The sequence below is a fragment of the Mixophyes fleayi genome, chromosome 8 (assembly GCF_038048845.1).
Source record: "Mixophyes fleayi isolate aMixFle1 chromosome 8, aMixFle1.hap1, whole genome shotgun sequence".
Lineage (NCBI taxonomy): Eukaryota > Metazoa > Chordata > Amphibia > Anura > Limnodynastidae > Mixophyes > Mixophyes fleayi.
The window spans coordinates 126395827-126410663 of NC_134409.1; the positions used below are offsets into that span (position 1 = coordinate 126395827).

General features: G+C 40.6%; 1 protein-coding gene across 7 annotated transcripts in view; it reads left to right on the forward strand.

The window, feature by feature from the left end:
• Window positions 1-14837, forward strand: part of MITF (melanocyte inducing transcription factor) — a 183138-nt gene that overhangs the window by 66929 nt on the left and 101372 nt on the right. The window contains exon 1 of one of the 7 annotated variants that reach the window (XM_075183431.1): window positions 9011-9216. The exons of the other annotated variants lie outside the window; for them this stretch is intronic. Coding sequence (XP_075039532.1) covers window positions 9173-9216 — 44 coding nt within the window. The 5' untranslated portion in view covers window positions 9011-9172. Of the gene's footprint in view, window positions 1-9010; window positions 9217-14837 lie in introns of those variants that run through there. 7 annotated transcript variants of the gene reach the window in all.

Here is a 14837-nt window from a genome sequence, read left to right on the forward strand (position 1 = left end):
AGACACTACAGGTACTGATATGCAAATGACCGTTTTATCGCTCATGATAACTGGACAGATGTTACTGAAATTAAAGTTGACCGAACCCATAAGTAGTGGTTTAGTAGGTTATAAAGTAGAGGAAAACAACCTGGGATAAAACTACAAGACCCAGCAGTCAGCGAATGCTAAAAATCCACCAAGGCTCGAAAAATACATGTTGTCTATATCTGATATAGAGCCTGGTGAATTGTATTACTCGTAAAGTCATTCAGCCTTTTGTCTAGATGGACATGCTGGTAGTTGTAGTTACGTAACCACTGGAGAGCCAAAGGCTTCTTAAACCTATTGTAAACTGTTGTGAACCGCAAAGAACGTTGCTACCTGCATGCAGCCATATTAGTGTTAAAATCGCTTCCACATCTCAAGTCGGTGACTTGATTCAGTACAGGAGTTACAGCAGTATTTTAATTCACTTTTTTTTTTTCTTTTTACATGCCAAATGGTATTGTCCATAGAAACCAATCAGATTGCAGCTGACATTTTTCTACTGTAGTTTAAAACACTTAAGCAAATATCTGATTCTTCCCATGCACCAGCATTTATAATTGTATAATTATACTCAATTAGCGGATATTTTAATCATCGCTGGTTTTGTTTTATTTCATCCTTGAGAGAGGAAATATGTACTATCGAGAAGGGGTTTTTGCACAAGTGGATAACCCCTATAGACCTATAGACTACACTATGCGGACATCTTTCCATTAGGAAGGAAACAAAATTCAATATATTGATATTTTCTTGCACGGTGGCTCAGTGGTTAGCACTTCTGCCTTGCAGCACTGGGGTCATGAGTTCAATTCCCGACCATGGCCTTATCTGTGAGGAGTTTGTATGTTCTCCCCGTGTTTGCGTGGGTTTCCTCCGGGTGCTCCGGTTTCCTCCCACGCTCCAAAAACATACTGGTAGGTTAATTGTCCGCTAACAAAAATTGACCATAGTCTGTGTCTGTCTGTCCGTGTGTGTGTGTGTGTTAGAGAATTTAGATTGTAAGCTCCAATGGGGCAGGGACTGATGTGAGTGAGTTCTCTGTACAGCGCTGCGGAATTAGTGGCGCTATATAAATAAATGGTAATAATAATATCCTTTTTATTCAAAGAGAGTATTAAACAGTACTGTAAGTAGCAACCCAACCAAAATAAACCTCTTAGGGCTAGATTTACTAAGCTGCTGGTTTGAAAAAGTGGGGATGTTGCCTATAGCAACCAATCAGATTCTAGCTGTCATTTTGTAGAAGGTACTAAATAAATGAAAGCTAGAATCTGATTGGTTGCTATAGGCAACATCCTCACTTTTTCAAACCCGCAGCTTAGTAAATCTAGCCCTTATACTCTTTAATTAACAATATGTAACAATGTGCTTTTCACTTGCATTTTGATCCACTCTGCAGTTAAAATATTATTTCTGTGCAAATGTTCTATCAAACAAAACAAGTTTGTTTTCGTGAATGGGCGAGCAGCTTTGCATGTGTTACTAGGATTCTACCACCAGAGGGCGCAATGAAATTTATCATCTGAGTAACTAAATTACTGCACAGCAATATAAATGATATTAATGTGATGTGCACGGAATGATGCTCATTTTCCTGTATCTTTAGATTATGAAAAGGATGTTGATGTTTTTGTTAATATTAAATCTAACACTTTCTTTGTATTCAGGGAAATACCTTTGAGTATCGGTGGCTAAAATGGTCAATATCAGACAGTTTTATGGCGGTAATCTATTAATTGTATTCTTTTGGCCTTGACTGATAATGATCACATAAATTGTTACCTATAGGACATTTTTCAACAAGCATTCCCAATGATATCATCATCGCCCCACATGTCCATCTCCTGTTAACCAAATTGTCTAACTGCACAATGTATAGCATACTTGCCAACTCTCCCGAAATGTCCGGGAGACTCCTGAAATTCGGTTCAGTCTCCCGGGCACCCGGGCTCATTGGCATTTCTCCCGCATCCTGGATTTCACAGAGAATCGCATCAAATGACGCGATTCTCGGTGATTGACGCCATTTTGGAGGGCGGGAGGGGGCGGGACGAGGCCAATCACATCATTTTGGCCCCGCCCCCGCGACGTAAATTACGCCCCCTCCCGCCCTCCAATCACGCCCCCTCTCCCGGAAACTTGTTTCCGAGAGTTGGCAAGTATGATGTATAGTCTCACAGTTGATTGTTCAGAGTCATCAAAATCCAATCGAATTTTGTTTAAACTGAATGAATAAGTCTGCCAATGGCCCACGTAACCATGCTTAGTGGTTGCATGTAACATTAAACCAATACCAAAAACAATAATGCTGAATGGAGTGGAATTACTGTGTCCATATTGGATTATGTGTTTGATAAATCTCCCCCTTAACCTGTTTTGAAACAAACATTCTAAATGGAAAAGTGGAGGTGCCCATAGCAACCAATCAGATTCTAGCTCTCCTTAATCTAGTACATTCTCTGAGATGATAGCTAGAATCTGATTGGTTGCTATGGGCAACACCTCCACTTTTCCTTTTTTTAGAACGTTTGATACATTTACCCTTACATGTGTGTATCATACTCTGATCATGAAAGTTTAATGTGCGATATTGGATTAAAACCAGGGAGTACGTATGGTACAGGAATGTGGAAGCTGAATATGATGAAAGAGGTGAGAAACATTTTTTTGGGCTATGAGGTTGGGAGTGGAGGAAAAAATGATTTAGAAAAATGTGGTGGGATTGGGTGGAGGACAGAATGTGTGTGTTTGTTTAATGGAGCTTCGATTGGCTGCTCAGATAAAAAAATGCATTATAATAGTTTGAAGAAAAGGTTAAATTATTTACATCAACGGAGACAGATTGGTGAGAATGTGAGGGGTGATTGACTCTGCAAGGAATGAAATAAATATATGTTCGAATGATAAAGGGTGTGACACTAAGTATAGAGAGATGACTGCTGTTTTCTATGGGAATTTCTATGGGCAGCATGGTGGCTCAGTGGTTAGCACTTCTGCCTCACAGCGCTGGGGTCATGAGTTCAATTCCTGACCATGGCCTTATCTGTGTAGAGTTTGTATGTTCTCCCTGTGTTTGCATGGATTTCCTCCCACACTCCAAAAACATACTAGTAGGTTAATTGTCTGCTATCAAAATTGACCCTAGTCTGTGTATGTGTGTGTGTGTGTCTGTCTGTCTGTGTATGTTAGAGGATTTAGACTGTAAGCTCCTTTGGGGCAGTGACTGATGTGAGTGAGTTCTCTGTACAGCGCTGCGGAATCAGTGGTGCTATATAAATAAATGATGATGATGATGATGATGAATGGACGTGGGGTAATATGGAAGGTGAAGTGTCAGAGTCTATTATTAATAGTGAAAATGAAGCTGAGTGTCTGATGTTGGTTGGTGAGGTGACTGAGGATGAAATGACGCAAGTGCATCAAGGAAGACGCTTAGGAAGGATGTGGTGTATGTGTGTGTAGTGTAATGTGGGAGAATGTGAGTTTATTTTTAAGAATGATAATATTAGTGAGTTAATAAAAGAGGAGGTGGTTGTGTTATACATAAGGAGGTTGATCGAAGGGCTCTGGGGCGTATTCAATTGTCGGCGAAAATCCCGCGGTCCGTGCACGATTACCATTACCGTTATTACGGTAATCGTGCACGGAAAAACAGTTAATGCGGTAATTTACTTGCTGGATTTCAGCTTGCAGCTCCCTGAGCCGCGAGCTGAAATCCAGCTACAAATTACCGTAATAACTGTAGCAGCGCGGAAAAACAACAATTGAATATGCACCTATGAATCTAGAGGCTTAGAATGTAGATTATAAGATGCATTTGAAAGTGATGAAGGAGAGATATTAAATTTAAAAAAAAAGTTGCACTTATTATTTAAATTGAATAAATAATATATCAATGTTGCCCCAGTGATCAGGACAACCATGATCTGTGTCTACGCACCATCACTAGACTGGAAAAACTTTTATCCCTTAATAAAAAATGACAACTATGGAGATGAGTTTTGGATACTTCTACGAAGGCCAGAGGATAGTGACTAAGGGGTATATTTACTAAACTGCGGGTTTGAAATGTGGAGATGTTGCCTATAGCAACCAATCAGATTCTAGCTGTCAATTTGTACTAAACAAATGATAACTAGAATCTGATTGGTTGCTATAGGCAACATCTCCTCCCCCTAGGCCTTTCCATGATAACCTAAAGAAAAACCCTAGTTTGATGAGTTAAAGAGCAAGCCAATTCAGAAAGTAATGTGTATATATATATATATATATATATATATATATTGTATATTGGTGTAACCCCCTGTCACTGTGTGTAGTGTGGGGTGCAAAGGGTACACAGTGCACCTCCTTCTCAAGCCCTGGCTAGCTGATGGGCATGGGTGTAAATGATCAGGGGGTCCCTGCACATGCAGGTGTTTCTTTGTAGTTAGTGGGACACAGGTAATGTCACTTTGGTGCAGTGTAATAGAAGTCACAATAATTTGGGCGCCAGACCATCTCTATAACAAACTCAACTCTTTATTTACACTCTTCCTCCAGCACGATAATCATAATGGTTGCAGCAATAAAGAAATATATGTACCGCTCCTTACTCTCTCCAGCACAGTTCTTAATGAGCAATACGAATATGGTTGCAAATATATCTCATTACTCCTCCTGCACAGTTCTTAATGTTATCCAGATGTTATGTAACATAAATCATTGGTCTCTCTTACACTCCATACTCACTGCAGATACCCTTTCTGCAGGGGCACATGCATGGATGCTAATAGGCAGGCAGCCTCTCCTCCATGCAGCTCTGACACACTCTGTGTACCTCTCAACTGCAGCTCATCCCTCCTCTGCGGGGATGATGTCTCCTGTGCTCTGACACGTCACTCTGTGTACTCTCAGCCTCAGGATCTGACACTACAGCTACCAGGCCTCTTGTAGCAGCCCTCACTCCAGGGCCTCTTCCATGCAAAGTGTCCCCCTCTCTCTTGGGTTCTCTATAGTGGCATGGAGTTCTCCCCCTCATCCAGGGCACACATTCCTTGCCCTGGCTCAGTCACCATGCTCAGACTTCCAGGCAATGCTGGGGGAGCCTGGGAGCTTCCACCCCACTCTCTCCCAGGTCCCCAGCTACAACTCTCCTCTTCTCTCTCCCTTCTCAGTTCCTATCCCCCCTTAATGACAGCCCCTCCTTCCTCTCCCTCAGTCTCCAGGCTGGGCTGGGTTATCCCCATGGTAACCTGTTTATGTAACTTTTCATAAACTATTAGCTTACCCTCTAGGTGGACCCTCCTGAATTCACTGAGGTAAAGGTTTAACTAAAACACCACTAGGGGGGTGTTACATTGGCATGCAAGATAGAATGCTTGTCTGGCAGCGCCAAGCAACAACTTTTGATCAACACATCTCTCAGACATGAAATGAAACTACTTGTGTTTTACTCACGATGATCCACTATCTATACTATGCTTGTAATGTGAACTTTAAACCTCTTGCTAGTTCTATAGCCATCGTCTTTACTCGTTACAAATGGTTGGCTATTCTATTATTTATTACATCCTCTTCTGCTAAGACTTCAGATCCATTTCTGCTCCCCTACTTCTGATTCGCTGTACAATATTTCCCCGCAATCAGCTTTGCTTTCAATTCAAATATTACGCCACATGACGGACAGTTTTTCTCCTGACACAGGAAGGGAGGAGGCACATGGGAGCTATCCTCAGACTACGCTTCTTATAATGAGAGCTAAAAATAGTCCCAGCCTGCCAAAAGTTCTGATGAGAATCTTTGGAATCTAACACCGCGTTACATTTTGTTCTAAAGTATAAATAAAACGAGCTGCTCAATACTTTATAAAGGTTAGGGTTGGTAAACAAGCGGTTTTAAACGCTCCGGGGGCCCTGGCAGGACCGCAGCTGTAAAGGGATTAACTGCCGTCTTTCTACGATTTATGGTTCTGTAGATGTAATTCTTGCTTCCAGTTTTTCTACTGCTGGCAAATAGGAGTTGTCCAGTCCGGGAGTTTTCTCTGGCGCTAGAAGCTGTTTACATGTTAGTTAGTTGGCATCATATCAACAATACCTAAAATGCCTCGGAGTGGAGACTGCTAGCGAATGTCAGACCCGCAGTGGATATAGCTAACAATAGACGGAGATTATTGGTTATTTTTAGAGGTGTGTAAAGCATCTGTGCAGTCCGCCAGAGGCCAGTGTCTGTGCAGAAAGAAGCGTGCTCTGTAATCTTTCCATCTTCCATTTCTGAATCCCTGCAGACAGGTCTGTGTTCTGACCCAGCCATCCGCCATAGCCCGTTTTCTCAAAAGGAGAATGGTGTTGGCCTTTAGAGAATAAGATTGAAATAATGTAGTTTCTGAGGTAAAATTATGCTAAAACAACAATTAAGAATTTGCCATAGGTAAAAAATAAATTTTTGCAAGTTTACTTTATTGAATATTTAAATACAAAGCAACATGGTCAGTTATTTTACTTGTTCTGTTACTTTTTAAAGTATATTGAGATAACTATATCAATAAATATAAAGGAAATGTAGCATCTTTCTTTAGAAATGAATGAAACCATGTTTACACTTTATTTTGATTTTGCCAATATGTTCACCACTGGGCTCCTCCAATCAGGGCTCAGCACACGCTCCTCTCACAGTCAGCGGTGACTTACAGTGACCTCACAGAACCACCAATCAGAGGGCTGGAAGTCCTCTAGTGTGTATCCAGCTCTCTGGTGAATGGCTGGCACTTTAAACCAATCAAAAAGCCAGGATCCTGCCTCTCTTTGGAACCGGGTCATCTACCCCATTGAAATACAGCCCTAGTTGTGTCACTCCTCATTATATAATTAACGCTTCTCAATCTACTTATATGGTTTCAAATGTAAGTGCTTCATAAAGTCAATTGAGGTATATTTTCCCCTTACACTAACACCATTGTTCCCTCTAATCTGAGTGATCTGTAAATGAAAGAGATAAAAGCTTAAAGAAATGCATTGAGAATCTACTGTATGAAGCATTTTTCATAAAGTTGTTTGTTTAACTCTTATCATTTCCAAATGGCTCCCCTTGGAGGGCATACTTATTCTTCCAGATTATGTTGCACGGAATACTATTTTTGTTGTTGCTTATGTTTATTTGTGTCTAGAAGGCTGCTGAAGTGTGTACATTTCTCTTTTTACAACTGTAACTCGAGCAAAAATACTGCAATCTAATCTGACCTCTTCGTTGAGAGTGGTGGTAGAGAAGCTGCCAACAGGGGGCGCTACCCTCCCATATTCTCACCCTACGTTCAGTTCCACACACTTTTAGCATAAGGGTGTGAGAGTGTGCTCAGTGCAACGTGGTTCTGAGTGGGGTGTGTCTGTCACCCAGGCTCCTTTCACACTGTAGTAATAATCCACTTCTACGTTCTACTTATTTTCCATCCGCAATAACCAAGGCGAAATTACTTAAAGTAAAAAAAAATGTTATTATTTTTTTAAATACCATTTATTGAATGCATTGGGGACAGCACATAAAAAGGTTACAATTTATTTCATGACTGTAAGTAAATTTACTGACAATTGGCAGCCATGAGTCAGGTGCTGGACCTCCTTCAAACAGCTTTGTTCAGAAAGAAACATGAATGAAATCACACAGAACAGTTATATTTAGTTTACAAGTGAAACTGATAACAAGCAGTTTGGATGGGGATCAGCGGGACTAATTATTAACTTTTATACATCATTACTATAAAACAGTTATAACTAGATTATACTGTAAGGGCTCATTCTTTCTACATAACGGTTTCTAGTAAACGTCTTAGAGGGGTTTGAAAGATGCAACCAAGCGGTTATCATCATCATCTATTCATTTATATAGCTGATTCAAGCATTTCTATTTTTCAAGCGGTTTATATTAATTTTTTTTGTTAAGCGTATATGAACAAAACAGCGTCCTCTCCTCATCCAGCTACATTGCATAAAACGTCTACAAGCGTTTTGTGGAGGAGGTGTTTGGAAGTCACAGGCATGAAAAACGCTGTCGATTTCATTCAACCGCTCAGCGGCAGATAAAATACAAAACATGCTCAGCGTTTAAAGGTGTATTTTTTATAATATCTATTGAAATGCATTACAAGCGCAATTACCTAGGAGCGTGCGCCCACCCTGCGCTCCCTTGTGGTTTAGCTGAGCATCCTATGTACATGATCATTGTGGTTTAGAGGATATGACTCCACATGTCCAAAAACATACTGGTAGGTTAATTGGCTGCTATCAAAATTGACCCTAGTCTGTGTGTCTGTCTGATGGGTTAGGGAATGTAGACTGTAAGCCCCAATGGGGCAGGGACTGATGTGAGTTTTCTGTACAGCGCTGCGGAATTAGTGGCGCTATATAAATAAATGGTGATGATGATGATGATGATGAATGCCTCACCTGCCCCTGTGAAAATGTCACTACTCAACACAAACTACTATCTCATTAATTTAAAGTGTTACAGCCAATATTCTTGCTCAGTGACCCTCATTTATGTTTCTACGTTCCTGCTATTCCGCTTAAGCCCCGGGGCGCAATGTGTAATCGGGAATGGCTTCATATATACAGGCTCTCCAGCTCTTGCAGCTCATTTAAATGTCTGGTTGGCTTTGTGCATAGTAAAGAGAATCCTGACACCTGCCCAACAGCAGCGAGGAACTCCCACCCCGTGCACAATTCACACCATACACAAACACGCGCAATTGCGCAATCTAAGAAATAACGCCCGGCGAACATTATCACCTTTATAAATAGGTATGACAAACAAAGACTGATTCTAGGAACTTGTGTTCCTAGAGGGCTCTGCAATCAGCTGTGGGCTTCCACCTTAAGTCTCTGTCCCCCCCTGTGGGCTCTACAGATACACTGACACAGCTCCTGCCCTTGGCACAACGCAGTGCGCACAAGGTTGTCCTCTGCCCCAGGTAGGTGCTGGATTAAACAGGTCTGTAACAGCAGACAGACAGCAGGGCACACACACTGCTCTTTCTGGATTGGAGTTGCCAAGGTGTAATCAGGAACCTCCCTCAATGACACAGGCACGGTCAGAACTTCATTTGACTTTCACTGGCCTCTAAGGGTTTTGCAGAACACCTTTAAGGAAAGGAATAGATCTATTTGGGGGCATGGAGACACTTGGGGTGCAGATGTTTCAGCCCTGCTTCTATCGGTGAGTAATGCTGTCTCCTTACTGCATGGACAGTGTTTATTATAGTCCTGCATGTATAGGCCGGGTGCTGAGAGATGTATGGATGGGTTAACCATCTCCCTGCCACAGAGTAACTGCAAAGACTAGTGTGCAATTGCGCATCTTAACCCCCTGCTAGCCAGAGGCACCATACACATGGATAGCAGGCATGCTTTTAACCCTTTGCCATAGACACTGCATGATAAATAAGATTGCAACTCTTTTTCTGTAATTGGAAAGCACTTTATGATTAAAATAATTTGTTGTATATGGATTAACCATTTAGCCATCCCAGGAAGAATTACAATACCAAGGATTAACTCTTGGCCTGCCAGATAGAGGCACAGAATATAGAATACTGATAATTGCATCTTCTTCTCAGACATTAATTCTGTGCATTGTTTCTGCTGGTTAAATGGTTTTAGTGGCAGCTACATGAAAAAAAAGCAAGATCTGTTTAAACACAGACTTTTCTAGGTGTAATGAGAAGTTTGAGTGTATTTCATAGGCTTGGTTTATGTGCTGTGAATGAATGGATGTGTCCCTGTGTTGAATACCATATGAAGGAAGTCTGACGAGCAAGGATGCAGATTTGTGTATTTTTATATATGCAAGGTCAACACATGTACCGTAAGCAGAACAGTGATTAATAATGTAATAAGTGCCAGACAAGCAGTATAAAACGATAGGGGACACTGCCAGCTTTATGGTTTGTTAAGTGTTGTTGTACTAGTTTTACTATCACATAATTCATAACTTCATTTGTATGAACCAGTTTGTGTCCAAAACTAACATTCTGACTATTACAATCGTAAAGTGGATCTTTCTCAGACTCTGGGTAATGTGCTGACCGATCACTGATTGTGTGATTGACTTACTTAACACTTTTGCTGAAGAGTACGAGCGCATTCGTGTGTATGTATGTATGTATGTATGTATGTGTGTGTATATATATATATATATATATATATATATATAGTGCTTGATTCATTACGGAAAGTAAAAAAAATGAGTACGTTTTCTTCTGGACAAAACCATGTTACAATATAAGTGGTGCATATTAGTTTATTATTTTGCACATAAATTAAACACTGGCTGTTTTTTCATGTAGCACACAAATGCGTGTATGTCTAATTGCGCTTATTTGCGTCCGTGGTCTGTTCAGCCTGAGCTACACTCAGGACAGATTAAACATAATCTGGGATAATTTGGGATAAGAACACCAAGGGCTAGATGTACTAAACTGCAGGTTTGAAAAAGATGCACTTGGGATCGGAGGCAGACATGCTACCTACAAGGGGGCCGACTGCCACATCCTTAATTACGCACAGAGCTCTTTCCACGCACCAACTCTAACATCCCAGGCGCAGCTGCCGCCTAGAAGTGACGCCTACTACCTCCTCTAATTCACTGCGGAGACCCCCCCCCTAATAGATTTCTTTGGGCCCAGGGCTGGTGGGGCCCCACTCTTCTGTTGGGCCCCTTAGAGCTGTACTCCCCGTCCCCCCTCTGATGGCGGCCCTGGCTGCCAGTATGTAAGGTATTCTGCTTGGACTGTGAGTAGGCCGCAGACACGCTAACCAAAATGCCGCCTATAACTCTGATTTGAAGAGGTAGGGGGTATGTAAGACAGGAGAGACTATGGAAAAAGCTTATTGATGCCAACCAACACTGTACTATATTGGATTCAGTACACTTTTGAATTTCGTGAGCTGAGCGGGGCTGAGGGATTGTGATCATTCCAACACTTACAGTTTCTCAGTAATCGCTGTGCATCTTATTGTATGATATTTCTTGGTGAGTTTTGCTCAATACATGTTGCACCTTTTACCCTAGTCCTATCTGTCTGTGATTTGTATGTCCTCAAGGAACATGCCTTATCCACACGGGATGGGTCTTGTTTCAAATATGTTAAGTGATTAAATGCTCTTGTTTTATTGTATTTACAGTCTGGTTGCAGGCTTGTTGACGAACGTCATCGTCTATAATATATCCATCTAGCAATCACAAAGCCCTTATCAGAATTAATATACACAATTTGGTGTGACATCCATGTCATATTAATTATAGAAAAGTTGGTCTTCAACGTGCTGTCAAAAGATCTCATTGCATTTTCATCCAGAATAATTGGATTGAAGCTGATTGATGAGTGTGTATCGTAATTTTACCATGATAGTCCACCAATCCTACCATTGCTCTTACACTGGATAAGGAAAGGATATTATTGGTCTGTTACATCAAATTTGCTATCTTTGTGCCTGAAGCAAACACATCTTTTTTTTTATTTATGATTAAAAAGTGGATTAAAAATATTCTGATTGTAATGTGTACCCTTGAATTGTATAGTGAGGGGTTTGTTTGTTCTTAAACAAGAAAACTGATGTGTGTGCATCCTATGGACTATATTTACTAAACTGCGGGTTTGAAAAAGTGGAGATGTTGCCTATAGCAACCAATCAGCTTTTAGCTTTCATGTTGTAGAATGTACTAAATTAATGATAACTAGAATATGATTGGTTGCTATGGGCAACATCTCCACTTTTTCAAACCCGCAGTTTAGTAAATATACCTGTATAAAGCCCATCTCCGGTAAACAGGTAAAGAATCCACCTGAAGTTGGAGTCCTTGTACGCAGGGCTGTAACCAGGGCTGCGCGAGAGGGACAACTGCCCAGAGGGGCGACGCTGAAGGGGGCACAGTTTATGGATATTTTAGGTTCATTTGGTTAAAATTGAGGTCTAGGGAGGCAGCAGTTTTGCTTCTCGCTCGAGGCGCTAAAGTATTACATACATAGGGGAAATATACTAAATTTTTACAGATATAATGGTGTGTATCAGAAAAAGTATCTTTCTAGTGAAGAGTTTATCTACAGCAGTGACAGACAACATGTGGCCCTCCGAGCCTCCACCTGTGGCCCCCAGCTCCGTTCTGCTTTATTGTTAGATTTGTTTGTTATAGCTTGTAACACTTGTTTAAAATGCTGCTGATATGTTAATACAGATAGTTGTCTCTTTGATTAAATGTATTGTTTGACATATTACGGAGATTAAGGTTAATGTGTGTATCAGGTTGCTGTCCCAACGTTGGTCTCTCCGGGAAATTTGAGAATCACTGTTCCATTCCAAATCTGGAAATGAATCATTTAAACGTGTACATTTCAGAAACTAATTTGATGGTTTGGGGAATATATTGGGAAAAAAATAAAATTGTTTTTTTTTAATTTGAACTTGAGTGTTGTATGTATTTATGTATTTATTTGTTTATCTATGTATCTATGGCTAGCGTTGAATATCTGATATGACAGCTGTCAGTTTTTCCTCACAAATGCCTATAGAAGAACCTAACTTTGTATGGTCTCTTGAACATTTTGTAAACTGGTTCTGGTTTCCCAGCCCCTAAATGTCAGCCCTATGTTTGGTCATGGCTGCACAGTAACAAGTAGATTTAGCAAACATTCTAAAAAGGAACAGTGGAGGTGTTGCCCAGAGCAACCAATCAGATTCTAGCTATCATATTATAGAATGTACTAGATAAATGATAGCTAGAAGCTGATTGGTTGCTATGGGCAACACCTCCACTGTTCCTTTTTAGAATGTTGGCTAAATCTCCCGCTAACTCTCAGTAACTTTAATGTTCAGTACGTATTTGAGTCACGTTTTGAACAAGTGCTGTACAAGGTAATAATAGAGTGAGGCATTTATAAATCACAAGCAGATGTAGGAACTGGTTCTGCCCAGCTGTCATGTATTAAACACGCAACCTGTAGGCACAAAATTGTTTGACAGACTCGCAGACCTACAATACGAAAAACCCAGTTTATCCCAGTTAAGTAGCAGCTCCTTGCCTGTTACAATGAACTCTCACACCCCTCACACACCTCCACCAACACGTGACACACACACCTTCCACCTACGTCACACACATCTTTGTCTTACATGTGACAGATACACTACCGTACGTGTGACAGGCACTGCTCGAATCCTGTCCTAACTACCTCCACGCGCACCCCTCCTCTCTCACAACCTTCTTCACCTCTCTTCTCTCCAAAATGCTTTTGTTCTCTAAATAGTAACTTATAAATGAGAGATCTATGACTTGGGATAGAAACTAAATCTGTGTCCTCCTGTATATACAGAGATATACAATGGAACCCTTCCAAGGTTAAGTCCGGAATATAGTTGGGCAGCACGGTGGCTCAGTGGTTAGCACATCTGCCTCACAGCGCTGGGGTCATGAGTTTGATTCTTGACCATGGCCTTATCTGTGTGGAGTTTGTATGTTCTCCCAGTGTTTGTGTGGGTTTCCTCCAAGTGCTCCGGTTTCCTCCCACACTCCAAAAACATACTGGTAGGTTAATTAAATTGACCATAGTCTCTCTGTGTCTGTCTGTGTGTATGTATGTAGGGAATTTAGACTGTAAGCTCCAATGGGGCAGGGACTGATGTGAGTTCTCTGTACAATGCTGCAAAATTAGTGGCGCTATATAAATAAATAGATGATGATAATTTCTTTGTGACTTCATATAACTGATCAGTGTATTGATATAAGAGTCAGTTATGAAGGTATTTGATTGGCTGCTATCAATTAGTCTGTCACAATTACTGCCAACTGCATAGATCTCAGACACAAAACTAATAGCATTTCATAAAACAAATGCTTACATGGAATATTGTTAACTATTAAAATGCATCTGCATATAGCTAATACTGTACTTAAAGGGAGACTAATCATGTTTAATTGAAATTTAACTGTAACCTGTATAAACGTATTAGAGTTATTTTCTGTGGTTGACATTTTGCATGAAAAAATATATTTTTTTATTGTAGTAGTTGCAGCTGTTTTTATCATTGCCTCGTTCCCTCAGTCTCAACAGCCTTTCACTTTTAACTATGTTATAAACTTGATGCTTATTACTTTAAATAAGCAGCTGATAGTTTGTATCTTGCCTGTATCTTGTATCAGTAGCCTGTAAATATTGAAAGTCCGGATGAGCATGCAGATTCATGTGTACACACCTTCAATATTTACCTTCAGATCTGCGCTCTTCATCTCTCATAACCATCTGCTGAAAAGATCATGACTCTGTACACTCTACAGATATCTGCCTACACTGCTGGTCGTGAGTGCGTGCACACTTCCATATTTGCCCGACTTCGTTCCATCGTTGATCGTTATTTTTAGGAAGTTTATAAAACCAAATCAACAGCTGCCATGTGTTTTGGTATGATACAACATGATTGTGGGAGAGTACGCACGTTTACATCTGACCAAACGGTTGTGAATCGTGTGATCTGCATGATGATCGCATTACTGTGTCCCCAGCTTAATGGAGTTTAGGGCGCTATCTTAAAGTGTGACCTAGTTGCCATTGTAGAAACACAGCGGAATTACATAGACGGTGATGCCAAAGTCATAAAACAGAGAGATAAAAGTCAGCTTGACATTTATTGTTGTAACACTGATAACAGGTCTTGTTCTATATTTAAAGTAATAACACATAATTTTACACGATAGTGTCCTCTTAAGGTACAACACATAGATTGCAGAGTTGGATTTGGTTAATACGCCTTATATGGGCTGTGGCCAAACTTACCTAGGTTTCA